This window comes from Metopolophium dirhodum, chromosome 8, assembly GCF_019925205.1.
Source record: "Metopolophium dirhodum isolate CAU chromosome 8, ASM1992520v1, whole genome shotgun sequence".
Classification (NCBI taxonomy): Eukaryota; Metazoa; Arthropoda; class Insecta; order Hemiptera; family Aphididae; genus Metopolophium; species Metopolophium dirhodum.
Genome location: NC_083567.1, coordinates 2749067 through 2776367, shown reverse-complemented (window position 1 = coordinate 2776367; position 27301 = coordinate 2749067). Strand labels below are relative to the sequence as shown.

Sequence of the window (27301 nt, the reverse complement as noted above, 5' to 3'; positions counted from 1 at the left end):
ATTTTTTAATTTAACCTAACCCGGTAACCGAATTTTTCATAAGCGGTTTCATGCCCTTCTTTGGGGACTTGAAACTATCACGTATATTATTATATACCTAGTTTATATACACAATGAAATTTTCATAATATTTTTACTAATTATATGGTATAGCCTATATTTTATACCACGAACTTATTCACACCATCCTACGGTAAGTTGATATTTACTGAAAAGTTAATAATAATTTATAATAAATCATAAAAATATATACTACTATAGTTGATCCCATGCACTTCGTTACCCGTTAAATGTTCTAACCGTATACGACTCAAACGACTCAAACTTTGTTTAATGCGTTATTTAATATTCGGTGTATGATGTTCTAGATTTATCTTAACTTTTCTGTTGCCCGGAATAAAAATTCTGATTCGCAGCAGTACATTATCAGTTAGGCAATCTACCTGCGGTAGATCGCGAACCCCGTGCTGTTTGTACGTAAGTGTTTGATTTAACTCTAAAGTATCAAAGTTACACCAAGTTTGTCGTTTTTACTTAATTCCACCTACGGTGAATTAATATAATCAATTAATACGAAATCCTTACCTAACTAAAAACCTTACCTAACCTAACTGCACTAAAATCTGATGAATAAAAAAACCAAATTTAACCCTTTTTAAATTAGCCTATCTTCTTCTCAGAGGTCTAATCTACACACAAACATTCATTTTTATATATATATATATATATAGTGACAAAAAATAATAATACAAATCAACAAACACATGTCCGATTAATCAATAGCAACCAATATATAATACACTATTATTATTTTTAATTTTTTCTTAGGGGTATGAAAAATAGATAGTAGCCGATTTTCAGACCTACTGAATATGCATATAAAATTTCATAATAATCGGTCAAGCCGTTTCGGAGGAGTATGGTAACTAACATTGTGACACAATAATTTTATATATTACATATACATATATATATAAATTAATGTTTGTGTGTAGATTAGACCTCTGGGAAGAAGACAGGCTAATTTAAAAATGGTTAAATTCGGTTTTTTTATTTATCTGATATTAGTATGGTTAGGTTAGGTTAGGATTTTGCATTAATTGATTATATAATTAATCCACCAAAGGTGGAATACGACAAACTTGGTATAACTTTGATACTTCAGTGTTAAATCATACACTTACGTACAAAGGGAACGAGGTCCGCGATCTACCGCAGGTAGATGCCTACATGATAATATACTGCATTACTGCTGCGAATCAGAATTTTTATTCCAGGCAACGTTAAGATAAATTTTGAACACTATACACTGAATATTAAATGACGAATTGAACAAAGTTTGAGTCATATAGAGTTGGTACATTTAACGAGCAACGAAGTGCACGGGATCAGCTAGTTTCATATAAAAATAATGTGTACCTGTATGGATGTATGTATTTAATTCAAAAAATATTTCAAATAACAGACAAACAGAACTTCACAAATGTAAATCTTTCACTGAAAAAACTCACTTTCGCGGAATGAAAATAATAATTCAGTTAAAAAATAATTTATTTCACCAAATAATATATTAAATATAATAATTTATTATAATAATTTAGGTACATAATAACTAAAAGTCTTTTAAGTTACACACAATAATCTTAAAATCAATGACATAATATAAACTGCCTACGTTTTAAAACTAGGCATTTTATATATATACAATAATTCAATATTGACAATAATAATAATATTATTAATTGTACTTACAATAAATCAGAGACATTATACCTACATAATATTATAATATAGAATACGTGCGTGCATACAAGAACGAGTTTGTAGAATTGATAATAACAGTACCTATAGATATTATAGTGTAGGTATTGAAAAAATGAAGTTATTAAATTTTAAATAAATTTTAGTATAAAAATGTTCATAAATTTATACAAATTTGAGTAAAAGTAAAATAGGTACATCGTAATGAGATACAAAACAAAATTCACAATAATTAGGCGATAAATGTACCAATATAAGTACATATTAGAACGAGTACATAATATTACAGTAAATATATATTTTGTTTGTTATGTACGATTATTATAATTACCATTTAGGGCACAACAGAGATTTGAATTACCTACACGAATAGTAGGAACAGTCCATAAACTACTAACATCAATAATGCCACCAAAAAGGACATTAACGTGTAGTGAATCATGTACAATCTGAAAACATAAATCGGAAAATAATTAATAAACTGCAAAATACTGACAATAAAAAATAACGACAAATTATGTCTGCCGGACAGTGAATATTATACTGACTTTGTATTTCGTCTTAACGCTTCCGGCACGGTGTCCATTGGATCTTTAAAGATGTACAGTCGAATGCCCAACACGTGTTTTTTGAAATACTCGTTCCAGTCTAATTTGGCCACGTCGAACCTAAACAGGGACTGGTCCAGTTTGGACAGCTTTTTTATTAGCGACTTTGTGTTGTTGTCGTGGAACGTCCACGATTGTAGTGCGAAGTACGCTATGACTTCGGAGAATTTGTGCATTTTCTTGTAACCATCCAATAATCTGAAAAGTGAAAATAGGTTAGGTTAGGTTAGGTATAGACAATAGGTTTTCGAGGAGACGCGTTTTATTTTGGGTCGTATATTATATAATATTAATTATATTTTTCGGTGTCGTGTACTCACTGTGGCTTTCTTCCCGTTAGTTTGGCTAAGGAATCGATAATGAACGCGGGTAAGATGTGGAGGAGAAAACACAAAATTGTATATTCGTATTTGTTTTTGGTAAGCCTCAACATAAATGGCCAGATCTATGTACAACAAATGAGAAAAAAAACGATGATTTTCGTCCGGTTAGGTATAATCCAATACAATATAATATCAATAACCATTTTTGAATTAAACATAATATTATGTTATATTATGTCAGGTATTATTTAAGTAAAAACGTCTTCGGAACACTCACCGCTTTTATAGAAGGTGTGTGGCATCCATATTTTTTGTTGAACGCCGAAAATTCTCCCCATGTCAATGGGTTAGAGCTCGAAGAAACGACATTGTAAATTGGTGGCACGAACTGTTCCTTATTCAAACCGTCTACTTCAACTTCACAATTGGAGTTTTTATGCTTTTTCCTAAAATGTTTTATAGTATGTTTTAATTTAATTGTACACGTTATACCATTACGGCACAACGATTATGTATCAAAACATCGAAAACGAAAATCTGCAATATAATTAATTATTGCTGAACTAGTAAAATAATAGTGTAGTAATAAGATTGCAGCAGTCAAGCGTGGTGCTAAAAGTTAAAACCATAACCTACAATCATTATTTATTTTCAGTTATCAAATAGATGCAAGCCTTAGTTCTAAAAAAAAATTGGAATGTCGAATTTAATTTAGGGTCCCTCCACCCGCGACCATGCAGTATATTTTTTTAGAACAGATTTTTCCACTGACTTTGTGGTAATTATCATCATTTGAGGCAGGGGTCACCAACCAGTTGATCTTCAAAGGAATATTGGTCGATCGTATAAAATATTGATTATACCCAATATCGGTTGATCACGCGCGTAATATTTAACACACTTTTACGCGTTATATGTATGAAGTAAAGTATTTATTATTGGAGAAAAAAATACAATTTCCTATGGAGAAGTATCAAGTAATAAAAGAAAAATATTATTACGCTTCATGTAATTATATAAATAATATACCTAAATAAATAGCGATCGAACATCACCAGATACTTAACATTTTTAAAGTACCTAGCTGACTTGTTGGAAAAGTTTAGCGTCCACTGTTTTGTGTTTGTGCGGTTGTGGGGAGGGGGGTTAGTCGTTGGCCGGTGAACATTTTTATTTTAAATTGAATTGTAATACGACGAAAATATCATATCCCCGTTAGGTACTATAATTTTGTAAAATCGTTGTTCACCATTGGTTGTGGATGTCCCAGGCGGAGGCCACAACGGCGTTGCTGATGAAATCTCCGGGCACGATGTCGGCTATTTGATCGGAATCGGCGCACATGCACCTCATGAGTCCAACACCGGTGGCCGCGACGACCCCTGTCGGTCCGTAGATGTTGTTGATCCACCCTTGGACCGGTTCGTTGTCGGTGGCCACGACTACGATTCAAATCAAATATACAAAAAAAAAACGTTTTATTTTTTCGTAATAACGACAACAGCGACGATACACAGTAACAGTATTGCAACCGGAAATTTCTTGGTGGTTGTGCTGAGGGGTGGGGAGGGTTGCGAAGAGTCCGTAATTTATATTTGTATTTTCAACTTACGTATATAATAAGATTGCTAATTGCTATTACCTATAAGTTATGACATATTCTTATTGTCAAAAATATTGTTATTGTAATCAACAATACTTAACTGTTTCTACAGTTTATTGTATTTTATCACTGGTTAACAGTAGGTACCTACTCAAATACGGTTAAAGAGGCTTCAGACCGGTTGCGCCACTGCACCAAAATGTTACATATTATATTATAATATAATATAGAATCGATGCATTCATATATAGTATTCACTCACTCATCGACGGCCTTATCACTCCGATTGGTAACCCTTTGCCGTGTGCTTCGATTTCACCTTCGGCAATTGCTTTTGTCATCGCATATGTGTTTGGCCACTCCTTCAACAATCTACATGAATAAAACATAAAGTAAAACAGTTGTCTTCATTTATTTTTGAAACAATTTTTCAACCGTCGATGAATTTTTCTCATAAAGTGCTACCACTCTTAAAGTCATAAACAATATAAGAAACATTATATATTGTATAGTCAATTAACTCTTTACTTTTTCTAAATTTATTTGTTGTATACTAAATATTCGTATTTGTATAAATTAATATCAATTAAGTCGTGGTATTTGCTCTATCTGTTAACCACGAGTACAGATCATATAGGTGCACCATAGGTACTTACGAAGGAGTAATTATATCGATGTAGTCATCGTCAAGACTGTTCACGAGCTGAAATAAATTGTCTCCAGATATCGGTGGCTTGTAGAACACCTCATCCACAACTTTTCTCCCGGCGCAATTCGAATAAGCTGTTGAAATATGAACGAAAGCCTAAACGGAAACAATATTATATAAATAAAACGAAGATAAAAACAAATAACTATTTAATTTGGTACTTAGTAGTATTGTATTATTATTATAAATTTTATCATGAATGATTTTATTAAAAAAAAACACACATATATATATATATAGAACAATAGATTTGCATACTAATGCATTACCTACCTTTAAGTCTCTCATTCCTTGGCTCATTTTCAGCATATCCTTCAAGGCGATTATATTGATATTAACTGCTTTTCTTAAATGCTCGTCGAATCTTACTGTAGCGGCGGAGTGTATAACAATGTTAACCTTAGTTTAAAAAAAAAGTGTTATTATAAAACAAAAATCTAACGATTATTATAATAATAAATTATTGTTGAGTGTTATTACTTCATTTTTCATTATGTTCCTATGTTGCTCTTGTATCCCTAAATTTGGCAAACAACAATCACCGATTACCGCTGTGATCTTTTCTAAATAGTTGGGTTGTTCTTTTTTCATTAATTCAAATACCTGAAATCATAAATCGTACACCTCACGTTTTACCTAACTGAATATAAATTTAAAAATATATAAATGGTATATAATTATTTTTTATTATTCATTTTTATTATTCTTTGACTACATGACCACGATTGGCCATGATTTTTTATATTGATACCATAGTAATTTTACGTTGATTTTATTGCTATATTTAATTTTAATAAATCGTAATACGCTGATTTTAGATACGATTAGAAAAAGGAAAATTAATAATGTAAGCAAATGAACAAACATGCGTAGAATATTCCTACGATTAGGTGGAAATATGTACACCAATGCATGCGGAAGTTAAAATAAAAATCTATAGTCAAATTGTTTTTTATTAAATATTTAAGTTTTACTCATTACATTCTATAAACTTTTACTAAATAATAAATTGTATTATTTGGATAAACATTTTATTTTTAAATATATATTTTTTAACTATATAATTAATTTTATGAATATTAATATATTACATATTTCAGTTCCCTATAGTAATACTATATCGTCTCTTTTAGAGGTCAATAATATTTTTTTCATTATATTTTTCACATTCAGATATGATATCCTTTTTGCAGTTCGTTTTATATGTTTTTATTATTGTTCTTTTGTATGCCACTTTTATAAACAAATTTGATTGAAATAGAAACAACATAAAATAAATATGACCTAGTCAAAATCCATTTGCATGTATTGTTTATTTTGTATTCATAAACGGGTATAATATAGTACGTTTGAAAATAAATCAATTTTAGTATTTATATTTGGTAACTTAAATTTTAAATAATATTAGACAAACAGTTATTTTAATTTGATTATTATGTTCATAATTTCGATCCAGTAGAACAAGACAATCAAATATGATTAACATGATATATTCAAATGTTGAAAATATATAATATTTAATGTAACACAATTTAGCTGTAAAATAATATATTCAAAACCAATCGTAAATTATTATCTGTATATAATAATAGTTAAATTTCTAAATCTAGTAAAAAACTAAAAAAAATAAATAAAAATATTTACTCACTGGGTCATTGAAGAGCTCTTTAAACCTTTCTTCTGTAGTTTTTCCTTTTTTCTCCCTGATCAAGACATAAATTTTTTTAACTCCAGAACAAGTTCTGAAATAAAAAAGAAAACAATTTTTATTAACTTACTCTTATATATATATATTGTCTTAATATACTACATCAAGAATCATTATTAAGAACCAAAAGTTAAGTGTTCTCAAATATTAGGTCAGTTAAAACAGAAAATGTTCAATCACATAGGTAGGTATTTAAATATTATTATTTTTAAATATTGGAATTTTTGAAGGAACAAATATATTATTAAAACATTAGAGGTGTTAATATAATGCATATTGCATTTTTGTTAAATTGTATAAAACAAAAATGTATAATGGAATGTCATTAGGTAACTATACACAATGTAATAAATATCCAAAGCATGTCGACATGCTAATGTATTATAAATCGTTATACATATAAACAAAATAAAATTTGGTATGATTCGGTCAATATATGGCAGTATAGGTATTTACTTTTATAGAAGAGCTTTTTACAGGACCTTGGTATATCAAATCATTATAGTATACGCGTGATCAGATGAATCTGACTGAGAAGTAAATCACAAATTTGGAATGGAAATGTGTAAAAAAATAATGTGAAAAACCAACTCAGTTTACGCAAACTTATAAGATATTCTGCGCGTACGTACACAGTATATTATTTATACGCGCTTTGTTTCCAGTGTTTTGTTATTAATCATAAATCATAGTAAACTGTGTATACAGCTAAGCACTCAAGTATTCTGATGACGTGATAAACTATTATAATATACGACCATTGGAATATATTTAAATCTTGAGTATGAATTTTAATTTATAATATAACATAGAATTATAGAGTAGATACTGTAAGTTATATTGTTTTCGTCCGCCATTTTGGTTATAAATAATATTTTTAAATAATTCATAATGTATATATATTGTACTACGTGATGTAGGTATGCCACTGATCAGTGCATCGAATACAGTATAATTATAGTTCCACAAAATAGTTTCGAATATCAACGTTTTCCGTGTGTAACACAATATTACGCATAAGGTTATTATAGCGTACATAGATACAATTATTATTTAGACTAAAATTAACAAAATTCAAATCGTGGTCAAATATCAATAATGTGGTATAGGTAGATACAATCATTCTACATAAAGTTCGTCAATTATTTGTGGACATACTTTTGCAGTTCATTTGACATTGTCATATTTCATCGGATTTACTATAGTCTATAGGTGGTGTTTTACAACCAATCAATAGTCAATCGATGAAACATTGAGGCTTGTAAGGTTTTTTTATAAGTAATTAAAATAAAGTAAGCATCACAATATTTTTTTAATTTTCTAGTAATAATTAAACAAAAAAAAATTATAATTTTTATATATTAGAATTTATGCTAATTTATTTAAATCAATAGGTACATGGCTAGGAATTCTTAATTTTTAGTTTTAAAACCTTGTGGCCTATAATATCAATAAACTATTTAAGTTTAAAATTAAACGGTTGTATATATTAAACGTACACGTAATAATATCATAATATTATTGTGTGTCTCAATATATTTAACAAATATTGTGTTGCGAACTCCCAAAATATGCACGTCATTAACAATAAGCAATTTAAATGCGATTAAACAATGGCGTATCGCGTAATGTAGTATATTATGTTCGAATGAATAGTTGTTACCTGATTAGTTTTTCCAGTATTAAATTGCCCACAAATCCAGTGGCGCCAGTCAAAAAAACCGTCGTACCATTGTAAAAAGATTGAATTTCCGAAAGGCCATGAGCTGTGCTCTGGCTGTTCGAGTCGAAATTATCCATCACTGCAATGTCGGCAGGCATCCTGAAACGTCAAAACAATACGAAATGTGAAAATAATAATATATACGAGTTACCAATAATGAACAATAATATGTTGTTGTTGTAGTAATGAATTGAAATGTATATTAAGGTGCATATATCCTTGGATATATAGCTTAATGCCTGTAAGTGTGCACGACTTTCCAAACTGACCAAATACGTTTTTTATACTATGTTAATCAGTAAATTAATGAAGCGCATAGTGAAATAATAAAAAAATTACCATCGCGTCCTTAAAATATAATATACCATAATATAGGCATAAGGTATACCTACCACTATAGGTGTTATGGAAATTAGTTATTGCATATATGTTTGGCTTTTTGAGTTCGTGTGTTAATTGTTAATAAATATCTATCATATAATATTATTATAATTATTACGTTAATTCGTATAAAAACGCAATTACCTAGCAGCTGTGTGCCTGTGTATCTATTATTATTATTTATTAATACGAACACATTATGACTACATAATTGTCAGTGTAAACATTTGAAACATGGAAGTGTATGCATTATTATTTAGTAGATTTCTATAGATAATTTATTATAAATTATAATTTACTGTAACAGATAATGAGATTGGATATTCGGATGTAATTAAGCACTAAAGCGACGATACAACCGAAAACCGAATTGAAGATATTACCGCATACAAATAATAATAAACAATAATACAATATCATAAACAAGTATCAGCACATTTCACTATGAATATTATTATAATTTATAATAATACATTTTAAAATAAAATAAAAACGGATTTAAACCAATTCAAATACATGTTAAAACTAGGTAATAACAAACAATCTAAAATTGAAGTAAATAGCAATAAAAATAATAAAAGTATGATAGTAAAATAATTTAAATATAAAAGTAGGTAACAGAGACAACTGTTTAATAATCATAAATCAAATAAGAAACGATAGGACCTCATTGACCAAGTTTATCATCCTGTACAAAAAATTATTTTTCAAAGAACGTGTAGAACAAATAGGAAAAGAAAAAGAATGGAGATATTGCGTAAATCCGAGGAGGACAACAATTTATATTATCCAATAATACTGAAGCATCTACACTGGAATTAATAATTTTTGGACAAAAAAACCCTTTCAAGCCTTCTATCAATTAAATATTTTATGGTCAAGGGCCTGAAGAACAATATAGTAATCATGTATAGATACATGTTGATTCATTCAATTAATATATAAATTATTAAACAAAAAAATATTCGAGTTATACTGATATTATATTATAAATGTGTACAATTTCAATATTTCTTCAAATAAAAAAACATTAGCATGACGATAAAATTATTAATTATAATAATCTTATCGAAAAAAACGTGGATAAATAATTATATGCTATAAATTCGTAGGAAAATTAAATATGTATGGATTATTATTAATATTGTTACAACTTACAGCATCATTATTAATATTTTTGTTATTGTTATTGTTGACGATTAAGCAACCACAGCTAAACAAATCGAGAAAGAGGAATAAGATAATTAATACGAAAAATGTAACATGTGACACAACAAGGGATTTAATTTGAAAGCAATGTAATTTTGTTGACGCTTTTCTACAATAATATGTATATAATTTATTATTTTGTATTTATTTTTCGTGAGATATTTTGAATATTGACTTTATAGCTTAATATTTAAATAGATGTGACCGTATGAGGTATCATAGTTATCTTATATATTAACATGTTACATAGTATATATATTATATACCAATCGTGGTATAACTATACAACTGTAAACATCGCGGATAAATTCCTTATTTTATAATCTGCAGATTTTGTTCTCATAATACAGCCCTTTGGGTATTACTTTTTATAATCTTTAAAATATTCTTCCAACGATGTAGCTGCTAATGCAAATTCCTCACGGTAATAGACACCTACCATAACTCATAAATTATACATATCGAAACCTTGCCAGATCTATTAGCTCTTATGCACGCGTAGTGCGTTGGCAGAATCAAATAATTTTTAATATCAAAATAAAATGTAATATATTATTGACAGCGGATAATGGACGCTGTGTCCGTTAGTACCTATATCTATAATTCATAAATAATTAAAAATATTTTCAGAATTGTACACCTATATGGCTATATACACAAAATATAATACGATGGTTATATTATTATGAAAATATCTGATAATTATCATATACCGAAATGTATTGCGTATTGGTAAATAATAGAAATAGTTAAAGTTCACTCATTTCAGCAGTAGGTATAATAGATATATATATTTATCAGGCACAATTTAAGGAAAACTTCAATAAAGTTAGATTGTTTCTACGGTCATATTATTAGATATTATTGTTGAAACGATGTGCAATGTACCTATAATAAAAGGTTAATAGGAAATAACATGATATAATTATTCAAGTATTTCTCTTTAGTTATGTTTCCATCAACCCTACGTGTAAAAGTGTGATACAAATTACAAATCCATCTCGTCAAACGACAAAATTAATGTATAACAAGTAATGTATGCCAAGACCTTTGACCATAGAACAATAATATAATTCGATTACTAAGTTAGCAGAGGTATACGACTTAGTGTGCCTATTATAATTTAAAATTACAATGACATTACTCATATGTTTATATTATCGATTGTAGGTCTGGCATCTGACAGGCACAATATTATGATATTTTTCAGAATTTACTATTTCCATAAATATGCACGAAGATAATTTAACGATTACTTTTAATTAATTTAATACGAATCGAATACTTAATAGTTAATAGTATATTATGACTATATTATTATTTCAGCCACAGTAAATAAACGATTTGAATTAAACAATGTACACGCAATTTTAAAAGATAAACAACTATAAAACTTGGGTATATCGTCTTTTATACATGGGTACGTTCGTGAATCATATAATATGGTAAGTACAAGGATTCATACATTTTTCTGAAGATGAATGAAATCATGGTACACTTTGGGCCCTAAAACTCTCCATTTGTCAAATTGAAGGTATACTAAAAAATAAATCAAAACGTTAAAAGCTTATAGACTGAGGTAAAACTGTTTTAAAATAATTACACTTGTTATTAGTGTATTAAATCGTATACCTTAATTTGAATAAAAATGTAACATTAAAAGTAATAATCTGTAGAAAATGAATTATCTTATTTGTTTATTGAGAAATTAATAGAAAACAGATTGTTATTATTATTTTATTAAATAAAAAAATGAAAATTATTGATATCACATTTTTTTATATTATGATATTGTATAATAAACGAGTCTTATAAAAATATTGTGGAACCCAATATCTTATTTTTGACCAACAATACATTTTAAAACGTTATAAGTACGTTTAGTTTAAATAAACAAATATTATGCTGCACATACAATAAAATTACCTGTCTCAATCAATAAGTACATAATAATTTATATTTATTATTTGATGAGATATTTCATAACGAGTCGAATTGAAAAAACAAAAACAAACTAAAACAAGTAATCATTATCGTACAAAATGGATTGAAGAATAGTACCGAAATGTTTTAAAAACCAAATGTCCCACGACTGTTCAAATTATTTTCATATGACATAATATGATAAAGACGTTTAAAATATGAATTACCTGTACAATCCTCGTTCAATAATATTGTGTTCGGGACCTCTACGGTTTGGTGCTTAAACTCTCGTTATTTGCAACGTTATACTGTTTCGTTATATATTATGATATTGTTTAATACAGGACTAAATAATATACTGTTTGGTGTTTGCTCTGGAAAAAATTCGCGACAATAATCTATCCAAGCAACAGACAAAAGTACAACATTCGAGTAAAAAATATAAAAAAATCGAAACAGAAAATCGTTTGAAATCGTGAGGTTTGCAGCCGCCCGTGCACAGTCCGGTCGCTCTGGTGGAACTGACTATACGGTGGGATCCGCATCAACACCACGCCGACGATATACTTAAATACCATTTGACGGTCTAGGTCACACGCGAAACAGGGGAAATTCCCCGTGACACAGGTGAAATGCACATCCCATCATATTATACTCATACCCGAGGAATCGTAAATTACACGGGTTTTAATAACCGGTGTCGGGTCTTATTTTTCTTCGATGTATACGCCGCCGTATACATATATATTATATCGGACAATCGTTACTTTAAATATGAAACCTTCAAAGACCGTATGTATACAGGGTGATTCGTCGAGCACGATCTAACGCTACCGCGGTGAGCAGGGGTTTATCCGTGCGCTTTGTGAATGCTGTTCAAATTCTGATTTTTACATTTTTAAGCGAAGTCTTTATGAGGACAATATTTTTCAAGGCGTCACCAATTACCGTATACAAATCATCGAAAAACGCACGCAGGACAAAACCGCACTCGTATTATTATGTTACCGCTTACCGCGATAGCCTATTACCGCTGCACCCATATATTTTCTCAAAAAATACTTATAACGTTTATCAAATTTTCAAACATTATTGGTTTGTAATTATACCTATAGTCTATATCTCACTACATCGGTTATTTACTCAATGTTACTTGTTACGATCGACTTCTTCACAATCCACAATACAAAACTATATAAATATAGTTTACTTTTAATCATCAGCGTAAAACAACTTGGTATATGTATATTTTATAAAAGAAATAATTTAACACTAATTATTTATATTTTTTTTTTAGATTCTGAGCTGAGCTAATGTATTAATTTTACAACGATGTGTGTGTTTTTTTTTAGACTGGAGTGACTTTTTCTAATGGAAAAAATGCTCTGATATCAACTTAAATGGAGGTTCCTTGTAAACAATTTGATATAGTTGGTACTTTTAGGAGGAAGAAATTGAAAATGCACAGTATTTTTAAAATATTTGGGAAAAACAAAAAAATACGAATATTTGTTAAAAATGTTAATGTTATTGTTAAATTAATTATTTGTTAACCTTGGTAACCAACATTTTAGAATGTTTTCACTCAGAATCGTTTTTTATCGTTTATAATGGTTTATCATAAAATTTAAATCTAACACATCCTACAGTGCCTACTCATTGACGAGAAACACTCGACTCCTACAACAGAGCGGTTAATTTTTTAATTTGTATTTATATTATTCACTATAATTTGAATAAATATTTAATAGAAAAGATTTAGAATGATTTGAACAAAATAATCTCTATTCATTTCTTAATGCGTAGTAAATTAAATTTACACAGGCTATGCGATTTGATGCAATTGTTTCCTCTTATTTTATAGCTATATATTTGTGTGCACTATTGGGTCGTGTTTGAGTGGTAATTGAGGCGGCGTAGTTAAACATTATAATTCGATTTTTTTATAACATTTAAAGGAGTATTCTTTGGTGTTATAAACTATTTTCAAATTTTTTTTCTAATAACTACCATCATTTCTACAGTTTATTTTACTATATTTTGTTTTTCTACTTATGTTAAGCAGATGGGTATTTTGAAAATGTTGATGCATCGGAAATACACCTAACAATTAATATGAATACCTATAGTTTCTGAGTTATTAACCTTTATAAAACACTAAAGATAATAGTTCCAAATAATGGTTTTACCTCAGATATAAAATAGATGTTATACTGAATATATTACTTATTAAGCTTTGACAATTTTTACAAATTTATAACATTTTAATAAATTAACTTTTATCATTATACTCCCCCTGGTAATCCAGCAATCTCTCCCTACACTCTGACCTCAAAATCCCAACCATTCATTGACTAGCCTCCCACAATTTCACAAAAACGCATTCAACCAATCAAATCCTCTAATTTTAAACTTCACTTCCCTTACACTCTAAGATAACCCACCACGCCGTCTTAAGCAAAATTGGACAAGATATCTCCTCAACATTAAAAAAAAAAAATATTACCTAAACTTACCCAACAAAATAAAAACAGTTGTGTACGAACAACGATTCTGAGCGGAGACGATTAATCATGTTTCTAATGATGTTTTATATTTTTATATTTTTTTATTTGCAATTTGAAAGGTTGCCCCAATACACACATTCTTGTATAATATAACAAATTGGTAAAAAATAAATAAATAAATACAATAGTATTTGAAAATAATAGTATAAAATAACAATAATTAAATATAAACTTAAAAATTCCAAAAATCAGAATTTGAATAATGATTTGTTAAATTATGATTGGGAGGGAGGGGTGAGCTTGTATGTTTGGTGAATCTATGTTATTTTTTTTTTGCCATGCGCTGCTATCAATAGCAGCGGTAGGCTGTATAGTACGATGTCAATATGTCATGTAATTTTAAATTTCTGGACGTCGAACCTTGACATTTTCGATCACGTAAACCAATAATATACGATTTCGAACGTACTGCTATAGTAGTTGTTATATTATGTACAATAGTGCAACTATAGAATATATATACATATAAGAATGTGTGTATATTTACGACTACGTCGCTGTAACATGACATAACCAGATGAAAATGTTGAAGGTATGCCGTTAAAAAATTGTCCACAGGTGATCAAGTCGACTTGATAGAGAATATTTAAATGAGACAAATTGTACACCACCATGTGTTGCCTTGAAGCTGATTAAACGTATTAAATTGTTAAAAAAAAATAAATAGCATTTCTATAAATATGATTGTTTGATAGTTTATCGACACTGAAAGTGGTGTAACCGTATGAAGAGTTCACAGAAAAAAGTCTCCTCCAAACTGCACTTTACACAATTTCGTAGTGCAACACATCAAGTCACACATCATTTGAAGCGAAACCAATCCCGTCCCGAATAGAAATCAGTGAACATTATTATCATTATTTTTTTTTATTTAGAAAAGAAATAATATGTGCACTATTTGTACAGAAAATAACGTAGCAGGAGGTGCAATGAGCGCAACTGTATAGCGAGTGGTCCTGAAATAGTGCGAAAAAAATTATCGTGAAGTTAGGTAGATTTTTAAAAGACATAAATTACTTCATTCACTTGAGTCTAAATCTAAAGAATTACAATTTAGTGTATTAATATAACTATTATCGTACAAGTATAATTTTAATTTAATTTAATTTAAGAAAAAAAAATATTGAATTTACAACCCCAAGTCTTGAAATTGACCCCAATAAGATATTTAAAAAAAAAAACTATAATATAATATTATTTTAAATCGGTATCAAGTTTATTGAATCCTATAACGGAGCACCCTAGTGCGAGCACCAAGCGTCGATCGTTAAACAAAAAAAAATAATGAATATATAATACTGTAAGATGGGTGTAGGTATCTGCGCATTTTCCATTTTAGTCGACGAGTTTGATTTTAAGGAAAATTATTGGAAGCCAGTGTAGATCATTTATAAACCTTTTATAATGGATCTTAGCTAATATATAACTATAATATAATAGGTAGGTATAGGTATGCGTATATGTGTATGTCTACAATTATTAATTATTATATTATAATCCATAAACATTATTAGCACGCTAGAATAATTGTGTTTACACGCGGTTGTAAAATTTACTGTGGCTTCCTTGGCCCACCATTATACTGAATCCGGTGCTAAATTCGAGGAAGGAGCCGACAAAATTATAACGTTCATGTTGTGATTGCTAAATATCAAGGCCAGGAAGTTTCGACCCACTCCCTCGCCTCCCCTTCCGCTCCAGCTGACCTGGCGTTGTACGCTTTTGTACCAAGGCTGGGGTCAGCAATGAGTCTAAAAGTGTAAGAGCAGATTGGGTTTAAAGTAATTATTTTCGTTTTAATTTAACAATATTATAATATAATTAACAGTATCATTTAATATAATGTATATGTCAGTAACACATTTTGCTGATAACTTGACCCGAAGACTTGGTGTTTGCTTTTACCTTAAAAAACTTTTAATATGACATTAATTACTGAACTAAAATATTTTGAACTTGGTTTAATATTTAATCATAGGCGTGTTTACGGGTATGGCCAATGTGGCCATGGCCATACCTGTAAAATTAGCTTCTCGCAGAATTTTGAGTTAATGTTAATAAAATAAATAGCACTCTTATAAAAATAGTAAAACAATTAACGCGTCGATTCGACGAGAACAATTTTTCGGATTCAGATTTCAGGGTACAGACATTTTATCACCGACACTTATGGGTATTAGGAACATTTTTGTTTGCCACATCTGTGAATGTCACATTTGTATTTAATTGGTATAAATTTGTTTTTAAATACTAATTTATTAAAACGGAACTGTAATTTGGCGATCCTTGAGATAATGGTCATGCAGCACTGCAGCAGTCTCCTAAACCACACAAAGCGTAATCTCATACTGAGTATATCCAATTAAAATGAACCAATGTAAATACTACTATAATTATAATAATTATATATTATATGGATTAGAATAATATTTATTTTTTTTTTGGTTGGTCTTAAGTACCGGTAACTATGGCTATGTGATATTATTATTAATGTATTAATAAATTATTTAAATTAAATATAAAAATGTTTGGTTTATATTAAATACTTTATGTGTGATTGAGGATTTCAGCATTTGTTTTATATACATTATTTATGTACTTATAATGTAATTTAGAGCTTCCAGAGTCCCACACGAGTTATCTCAGAGGGGTCCAGTATTTTGAAAAAATAATACAATGTTTTTAGGTACAATAGTGTCTAAAAATATTTAAATTTAAGTACTAACTTAGTATTATTATAGGTACCTATACAATATTCATAATATATTAGATTGTTACACGGAGAGTATAAAGATTCTAATATTGGAGCTTAGTGAGAAAAAAATGTTTGTATTACTCTATATAGTACAATATAATATATTGACTTGCTGAACATTTTTCTGGCCTTCCTAGTTTTTAGCAAAGATTTCAATACGTTTAAATGACTCCCCTGATCCAAAATATTTAAAGCATTAACTTTATATGAAAGTCTGAGAGGGTAATAGACGCATCATAAACTGAATACAATACGTTTATTCATTTATTATTCGTGTAGTCGACCATCGCAATGCCTATAGAATCTAACTCTATGTTATTATGTGTTTGTGTATGCAAACTTTCAAGATGGGCATAAAAAACTCAATGCCTTCAAAATATTGTGTATATGATTACTTGATTTACCATTTGTAATAAAAATCGAATAAATTACCGATTGATGTGCCGCTGCAGGACTTGACTGCTTGAATAACACTGACGGGGTGTGAAACGGCCAATCGACTGACGCCAACGATCTTCACTGCTGTCATCTGTCGTGTCGGGCAACTGCGAATGTTCCAAAAACAACTCGGAAACCATATTATTATATATGATATTATTTGCGATTCAATTTGGTCGGAGGAGCAAACCATAAAAATCTAATAATTTTGCATCATCTCGTGTTCGTTTGCGTGTAGGAAAATAAAATAAATAAACGAATGAAATTGAACACGACCGCAATATATATCTCCAATCTCCAATAAGGTTATTTGAAATCATTAGTAGTGATTGAGGAGGGGTATAGGTATATATATATATATATATCTCACTGATCACCCCCGGAAATAGATACGACACTGCTCGAGGGATCCGTACATAGAATCATTGACAGTTTCAGTATAATTTGTTTTTACATTTAAATGTATGTATATTACGTCGTAATTTCCTGAAATAATTGGTGTTTCCGTGAAAAATATAATAATATTATATGCTTAGCAAATCGATATATTCCTAAAAAAAAATTATGCCATTGACCACAGTCATATCGTTAAATTTATTAAAAAAAAAGGACAGAAAACTTTTAAGTTTTGAATACCTACTTACTTAACCCCAATAATCCTATAATTTTCGAACTTTTTTCAGTACCAGAATTTTTTGAAGTGAGTTGTTTTTTTTGTGTATTTTTTTTTATACAGTGGACTAGTGAGACAGACAAGTCGTCATAGAATTATAATTGAATGTAAGTTCCCACATGAGGTATAGCAAGTAAAAATCATCTATATGGGTATGCATACGTAAGTTCCTACACGAAAAAAAATTATGACGAATACAAATTTCCTTCTTACTTTATTCAGACTTAAGACAACCAGAACGTAGTTGTGGTGTGGTTAAAATTTGTTTGTTTTTGTGTTGCATATGTGTTGCATAGGTTGGTCTAATCCTATTTTAATTGAATCTAATGCATATAATATACCTATACAATATTGAATATATAACCATATAGCCGTATAGGTCATAATACTATATTATATACGTAAATTGAATTACACCTTTTTTTAATTAACACAAAAACAAACAAATTTAAAATTTTAATTTTCAACTTTTTTTTCGTCTTGGAAACTGGGAACTATTGCGTACGGGTATATTGTTTTTGTAAGGGAACTTACATAATATGTAACCGCTAACCTACTATGTTTCGTGTGGAGACTTAAACTCTCAATTCAGCATAAAACTATATGCTTGAGCTTAGGTATTTTGTATATTTAAATACACTATTATTTTTAAAAACCTACCTAACAAGTATTAGCCCATGACGTGACTATATATTGTCATCCAGGCCCTATATTGTAAAAAATAATAATTAATTATTCAAGTGTATAAATAATTATACTGCACATAAAATGAAATGACTAACCCCGTTGATCGATGCGGTTAAACATTTTTTTTCTGACGTGAAATCGTAATATGGTTTAACTCACACATGATGCACATGATGCACATGATGCACAGGGGGATAGAAATTCTAATCATCACATTTAAATTAATTAATTTTTTGTGGAAAAATGAGGATGAGCATCATGCTTGGCAGGGATGTGCTCGCGGTGAATGAGGGAGTCATGTCCACCTTTTTTAGCTCATCGATTTTGTTATTAGAACATCGCCCTGATGAGTCATCTTGTATAATAGTATAATAATTTCTAGCAATTTCATTTTTTTCCGCCGATACTCAGAAATTCGAAACAATTCTAATAACGCATTATCATAATATCTACTTAACATAATATTGTGTGACAATAATGGTACTCACATAGTCACACACTATGCAGCCGAGTAGTAAAGTGTACCATTACATAGTATGCAAGACGAATATAAATAATTTACATCATCGATACGTATTAAAAACACCTGCATATAATTATCTATTATAGATTCTTTATTGTGTTTTGTTAAGAAGCTGTCGCCTGTTTTCCATTATTCGTAATGTCGACCTGTAGGCATATATGGCTGTATAGGTATGCACCTTACGCGTTAAGTATTGATATTTTAATGGGATATGTTGTTAATCTAAAAGCATGAGCGTAGGCTTCGTAACTCCTGAAATATCTTCGAATAGCCTTCGATGACCAAGGTCGTTCAATGATATACATAGGTTATAATACAATAATAATAATAATAATATAACGTAACTATATGCGTTATGAGGAAATCGATTGAAAAATCACTTTTTTCACTTTTTTAATAATATACATTAAATCCATATAGAATATATAGATTGATAGGCTATTAACATAATACACGACAGTTATAGGGGGTGGCGGACGTAGGAACACGTGATTCTAGAATACAAATATTGACAAATTATTGTTTCCATTAGGTACCAAGAAAAATATTCATAGTAATAATTTAAGCGACTTTCCAATACTCAATGAGTACAAAAATGATGTACTATATTATACTATACAATACTATGTTGGACGTTAACTAACTGTGTAGAATAAGTCGTTAAATTCTGATCAATTGTTTTCGATTGTTCGATTACTATCGTAACGCATTTTTAGGAATAGTGAATTAGTATTTATATATTTGATTGTCCACATATTTGTTATTTGTTGTTTTTTATGGCCTCAAATAGAGAATTATTTCTTTTAGCAAATATGAGAGTTGAATGTAAATTACTTAACCGGTTTTGTGAAAATTTCATATTGTTCTTCATGAAAGTTCAGAGAGTAGTTCTAGCCACTTTCGATTTATACCAAGTCCAAGTGCTACATCCAATATCCCACAGGCGAATTGTCCATCTCAGTCGAATTAGTTAACAAAGCGAGGTACACCCACACCGATTTTTCCGTGAACTGGAGAGACACTAAAACTATAAGATACACCTATATGGTAGTAGCTATATTTTATATTTTATATTTTTTCACTGACGAAGTCGAAATTGATGTTGGTTTATTCGAAGTTAATAGACTCAAAAACTACTGGACTGTTTTCAATAAAAGTTTTATGAATAGATTCCTAGAGACTTGGAGAGTGTTTATAGATTATTTTTTCAATCCCTATAAGTACCTAGCTATAAACTGACTAACACTAGTATTTTTTTCAGCTCGTGAAAAAATATTATATTTTTGTTTATTTAAATATTTTGAATGGTTGCCATTGTTTAAATATATTATATTATACTATTATAATAAGTAGAAATATGACATATACGTTTTATTACGAATATATTTGTAAAAAAAATCTTCGGCACGGGCAGTGCCGGTGGGACAGCTATAGTAATATTATAATATAATATTGTGAATATTTCCAGTTAGGTAGGTACTTAATAGTTAACAAAAAGGAAAGTTTTGACAAAAAAAAAAAACAAAAAATCGTGACGTAGATTATTATTAATTATAATTATTTTTTTCCTCATCAGCTATAATATAATAATATTCAGTATAATATTGTATAAATATATTTTACGTTATAATATATAACGGGATATTAATATATTCCTTGGGCGGTTGTCAGATTCGAGTTTATTCAATTCGAATCCCCAATTACGTACGTCACAAATAGGTAACCTTAATTTGCAGACTAACAACAGCAACAAAAACAACAACAACAAAAACGTCATTATCGTGGACCAAAAATATTATACAACCATCCGGATAGCAGCCGTCGGGGAATTTTTAACTGGCCGTGGACTTGATTCAGCGTGGATGTTATGCTCTTTCTGACTCTGCAGCGGTGCACCTATGTAATATATGCAATTAGTGGTCGGCGGGAATTTAAAACCTACGACAACCTCGGAAAAACCCGTTTTCGTCGCGTGTAAACACTAAACGATCGTCATGATTAAAAAATCTTCGGGCAAACCACGCGAAAAACAATATTAATTGAAGAATAAGTGACATATATTCACGTAAATGTATATTATTAATAAATATAAATTTAAATTTCGTTGTCACTTAACATCAAATTGTAGTGGGTCCTGATAGACGGAAGAAAAATATTTTTCAAAAAGATTAGCAATTTGACAATGGCGTCATTTGAGGTAAGGCCGTATCTGAAGGGGGTCCAGGGGGTCGGGAAATTTCACCCCCCTCCCCTGAAATTTCTTGAATATGTATTATTTTTAACCATTAATCAAAACCTAAATTCAATAAAATTACAATATATTAGATACATGTTTTGTAACTAGTTAATTATTTTTGTTTTTAACTTATTAACTTATTCAGTTTAAATGTTTATTGTTGTAACTTAACTTTTTCTAGTTAATTATCATTGTCGTGCAGTTAAGTTAATTTTCTTTTCAATTGATGCGTAATCAACTACACTGATTCGTCGACTATTTTTGATTTTGGTAATTTATTTTCGAACTATAAATTATAATAATCTAATTTTTTACATAGCGTGTTAAACGTCTTGGTAAATGTCTGTGTATACCAAATACTATGGCAGTTTATGACTTAAAAATATTGTACCTTGAAAAAAATTAACTTTTTTTTAACTGAGATAAGTTAATTTTATTTTCCATCTTAACTTTAAACTTATCTAGATAAATTTTATTTTTTGTTAACTTTTAACTTAACTGAAGGCAATTTAATTGAATTAATTTAACTGGCCGCAGTTAGTTATTTTCATTAACTTGCCCACCTTTGCTAAATCTAAAATTAATACAAATTCTAAAATCAGCAACCACTCTTATTTATCATTGATTTCATTCGTGGGCTGTGTCAGTAATGTACTAGTGTCTATTGTGTTATATAATTTTAGTTGAGTGTATTATAATTTAATTCATCCGATGTGTTTCCATTTATTTATAAGTATGGACAATTATATCGAAAAAAAATGGATAGTGCGGTCAAAGGCTGGCGAGGATAAAAAATGAAATTACTAGGTACAAGCTCAAGGTTCACAAAAAAAATTCAAATATGTGTAAAAAAACTGACAATACCTGAACCATTAAGCAAACAATAAAAAATAACATATAATTATTACGAAAATTAATAAGTGATACGCTTGTTAGCATTATCATGATTATGTTGTACCTAGTAAGCTAAATTATTATAATAGATTACTTGTAAGTATTTGGTACTGTTATTTAAGTTAATAATTAATAAATAACAATGTTGTGTTACTCTAAATATTATGTTTAGTAAATATACAAACTACTATTGTCTATTTTATACTATGGTGTATACATAATATAAATATTAAATATTTAAATAATTAAAATATATTCTTCTCTTATAAATAAGTAAAAACTTCTCTTCATTTAACAATGGTAAATTAACGATTGAATGATTTTCTATTGCCATTGCATTTGAAGTTGATATTTCAGGTAAAATGGACGAAGCAATGGATATATTTTCAAATATAAAAAGAAGACGATATGCCCCATATACACTCATACCTTAAAAATATTTTTGATGTTTAATTAAAAAGTTCCTAAATTTACACATTTTTAATTTATTTTAAAATGTAAATTTATTTGTAAATTACTTTGTTAGTTGATAAAAAGGTTTAATTGTAAGAATTAGGTTAAAAAGTGTGAAGCGTACATTTTAGCAGAGCTGTCCTTAGGGAAGGGTGGCGAGCAGGGCCCAGGCCCTGGGCCTCTCGCTTTTTGCTTAAATTGGGGGGCCTCGCGTTTGAAAAAAATGGTAAAATTGGTTTTCACCCCAAGTCTCGCAAATCCTATGGACTTACCGTGTTCCTCGCTACACTAAACGATATATTAAAACAAATGTAAATTGTTTTATATAAATCCAAACAATGTTAAATACTCACTTCTGACGTGTTATAGGTTAGGTGTTATTAGTGTACTGACACATACACGTGTATTTTTTATTCTTTGAAATCAATTATTTTCACAGAACGTTAATTAGTGTTTGTATTGTGGTTTCACTTATCACGGTTTGTTATGATACATTGATACCACACCTAATTACATTTAACCACATTGGTAACTATATTATGGTCTTCGATCACACTTAAATTCATGGTATGTCCCATCCATGTATATATTATTATTGATGAGCTTGGCAGTCGACATCCTATATGCCCTAAATTATATAAAAAAAATATGGCTAAACATTTACGTCGGAAACGGTGTCAACGGCTGACATTTCAACATTTTATTTTCATTCATCTCATGATTTTTAATTATTATTTTTTTTAGTTTATAGGAAAAACGCCAAAAAACAAGTTTTGGCTGGGCGGCGAGTCCCCCTCAATGGCTAATGGGTAACCTCACGGTAATATCCTCACGGGAAACCTACATATAATAAACAGGTGGTTCCATTTTCCTCCATTGTCCATTTTTCTTCACAAAAAAAAGTAGGTTTCCATTTTCCTCCGCATAATTTTCGACTAAAATTATGTGTATTTTTCTCCAATACTTTAGCCATGGCTAGCCATGGCTAGCCACTGCAGTGTTGAAGTATTACGTTCCGTATTATAAAGATAGAGTAAGGCCAGGATCACATTTTGCGCTTATCGGTTGATGATTACATCCTACCATCCTACCATCTATATCAGCTATCGATTAAGCCTAATACGTACATAATATAACATACGGGCATAATACGTAGGTATATTATATACTATTTATTTATTTTTTTTTTTTTTCGTTATGCCTGAATTATTTATAATCTATTTTATTATTATATTTATTATTTATTGGCGGAAAATGGAAAGTGGAGGAAAAGGGTACCTCGTTTATGGAGGAAAATGGCTACAGCCTAATATACTCACACAATACATGTAGGTCTGGTCGGTGTAGTATTGACATACAAGGTATTTCAGTAACCGGTCGCTCGAAATATAATAATTGTTAACCGAACCGGTTGCCAACGGTTGCTGGCCAGTGCAGCACAAGTAGCGAGTTTTTTACTCGGTTTTTACTTTTTTGCAACGGTAACGAAAATTAGAGAATATTGAATACCTAATTGCAAGTATTCCTTTTTTTTATCCTTTAATAACTTATTTGGTTCATATAGCATAACCATTTCGGATAAATTTGTTTACGACAGGATGTTTTGGATATATTATGTTTGTCAGTGCCGTAGACTGCAGGAATTGAATATGGTGAGGGGAGGGGATAGTTACATATTATTATTTTATAGGTAGTAAATTAGTTGAGGGGACTCCATCGTATCAAAGAGTAATATTTTGGCAATTCACGTGACATGAACATATTTTGGGCTATAGTGAGTAGTAAATAATTATCATTAGTGTGTTTCCGCGGGTAACTACAACAGCCGTCGGATGTAACTCTCGCACACGCCCGCACATGTCAATACTTCGCGAAAAATGAAATATATTCTTGTTTGCATAACTATAAAAAAAACTACTAAAAGCTTTATTTATCACCATATAAACGAATGAAAAATAATGATATTTTAATATTAATTCAACTTACGGGCTATAATAAATAATAACAACATAAAATATCCAGACTGACCAAACCGTCTCCGCTCAGAATCGTTTTTCTCATACAATGATATTATATCATTGAATTCAAATAAAGTACAATCCATTATACATTGACTCACTTGTAAACTTGTAATCTACTATACAGCTGAGCGACATCCACTTATACGCTTTTTTTTTTTAAATTATTATTTTATTTAATTCGTATAGATTTGTTAGGTTTTAACACGTTGGCCGCCAACCCTAACAGCACATAAAATAACATATATGTAACAGCAATATAACTTTGTAATATTATCCTTAAGGAGTTTTTCACTGTGTTACTTAAATTTTCTACGAGATCGAATTCTAAATCCCCAAAAAAATTACTGAACTTGGATTTTAAGATCTTATCCGAAATCTTACTGAAAACGATTTCAATGAGATCATTGAGATCTCGTTCTAGGTCTCAATAATCAGTATTTTCTTGTTGGTTTTAAAATGTACAGTGTTGCCACTTTCAGTAAGTGTTTCAAGCTTGCAAATATCTTTATTAGTTTTTTTTGAATCAATATTTCTTTAAATTGTCAAAACTGTGTTTATGTAAACGTATGAATAAACGCCATGGCAGTCAGAACAAAGTTTAATGAGGTCTCATGTAAGAACTCATGGCGGTCAACGTATTTTTGCAATATATTATCATTGCTCGTAGGTGGGTAGCTCTATATAGTTAAACAATATATAAACAATGTGTACATAATTATCATTCAGCACAGTTTTAACTATTAAAAACAATTTTACCTACTACAATATTATAGTGTCGGGCGATATTATTAAAAAAAAAAAAAATAATAAAATGTACGAACATTATTATAATGGAATCGCCAATCTTATGGATATTATATAATACTATAATTAAGCGCAATACATGAAATGGATTTACAACAAAACGAACACCACGTGGGTATGTACCTATAAATCTGAGTAAATTGCAAAACTATTTGTTAGAACGTATTTTATTTTATGATGGGCGAGGCAACTGTGCAACTTTTTTTGCCTACAGTAAATCCACTACTGTCAACAAGCGATCTTTTTTTATCTATACTTTTCTGTCGTTTTTTCTATCGTATTATATTATAATACTTAGGTATGGGATGCATTTAAGTTTATACGTCACATACCTACATTTGCATACAACTAACGCATTATATTTCAATATTTATAAGTCATCTAATTAAATCGTTGACTTGCATCATAATATACATCGTACATATAGAAATAGAATAGAAATTTCCTGTTTCGTATACCCGCTCCTGACGAGTAAAATGAAATATTTCCACAAGTTTAAGTGACGTTTTTTTTTTTATATATTATATTCGACGGCGATTACGGTACGCTCTTATTAGTTATAAAATAATATATTAGATATTACAATATTACATAATACCTACCTTATATTTAAATTATTGTATTATGTGTACCTATTTAAAATGTTTTTTTCTTCTTTCCATTACGTGTATAATTTTCAGTATCTAAGTATATTATTTAATATATTTATATATATTCATTATATCTTGTATCAACCTTCAGGTGATTTAATAGGAAGTCGGCTGCAGTGTATTATAATTAAAAACCATGTTCTACCAATATTTAAAATAGAACATTTCAAACTATAAGTATCTAGGTATATAGTGTCTACCCATTATTACGTTTTACAGGAAGTGAGAAATTAATTTTGTGTCTATGGAAAATGTCTCCAAAGCCTTTAATGTAGAGCCTTTAAACCTGTAAGCCACATAAATCTGTAGTAAGCGCTTAGAAGGCTATGAATATAAACAGTACACAGTTTATTATACAGATTAAAAAAATAGATAATTAATTGAACATAATAGCACGCTCCTATACTATATAAGTACGTTCTATAAGTATTCTGATTTTGAAAGTTAAAATATATTTGTATGTAAAAACAAAAACTTACAATATAGTATAATGATCAATTAGCGTTAAATTATACAAGGAAGTACCTATTAAATAATAATATGTGATATATATCATATTATAATATTAAGAGTTTATAAAATTAAATTTACTCGTGTCAAAACGATTTCGATACATTATCGTATAACGTATGGCTTGTTGATTTTTTTTAAA

General features: G+C 29.4%; 1 protein-coding gene across 2 annotated transcripts; it reads right to left on the bottom strand.

The window, feature by feature from the left end:
• Window positions 1-1585: 1585 nt before the first annotated feature.
• Window positions 1586-17919, bottom strand: LOC132949871 (fatty acyl-CoA reductase wat-like). 2 transcript variants are annotated; one of them, XM_061020960.1, is made up of 12 exons: window positions 17703-17919; window positions 8376-8534; window positions 6653-6746; window positions 5485-5607; window positions 5278-5403; window positions 4952-5100; window positions 4558-4667; window positions 3942-4134; window positions 2970-3138; window positions 2690-2814; window positions 2310-2567; window positions 1586-2210 (listed from the first exon to the last, which is right to left on the bottom strand). In XM_061020960.1, the coding sequence occupies exons 1-12, from the start codon at window positions 17846-17848 to the stop codon at window positions 2123-2125; spliced, it is 1740 nt and encodes a 579-aa protein (XP_060876943.1). In that variant the 5' UTR covers window positions 17849-17919; the 3' UTR covers window positions 1586-2122. The 2 variants fall into 2 exon arrangements, with proteins under 2 accessions (XP_060876943.1, XP_060876944.1); XM_061020961.1 differs by lacking the exon at window positions 17703-17919 and adding an exon at window positions 12176-12498 and having other exon boundaries at window positions 1588-2210.
• Window positions 17920-27301: the final 9382 nt, after the last annotated feature.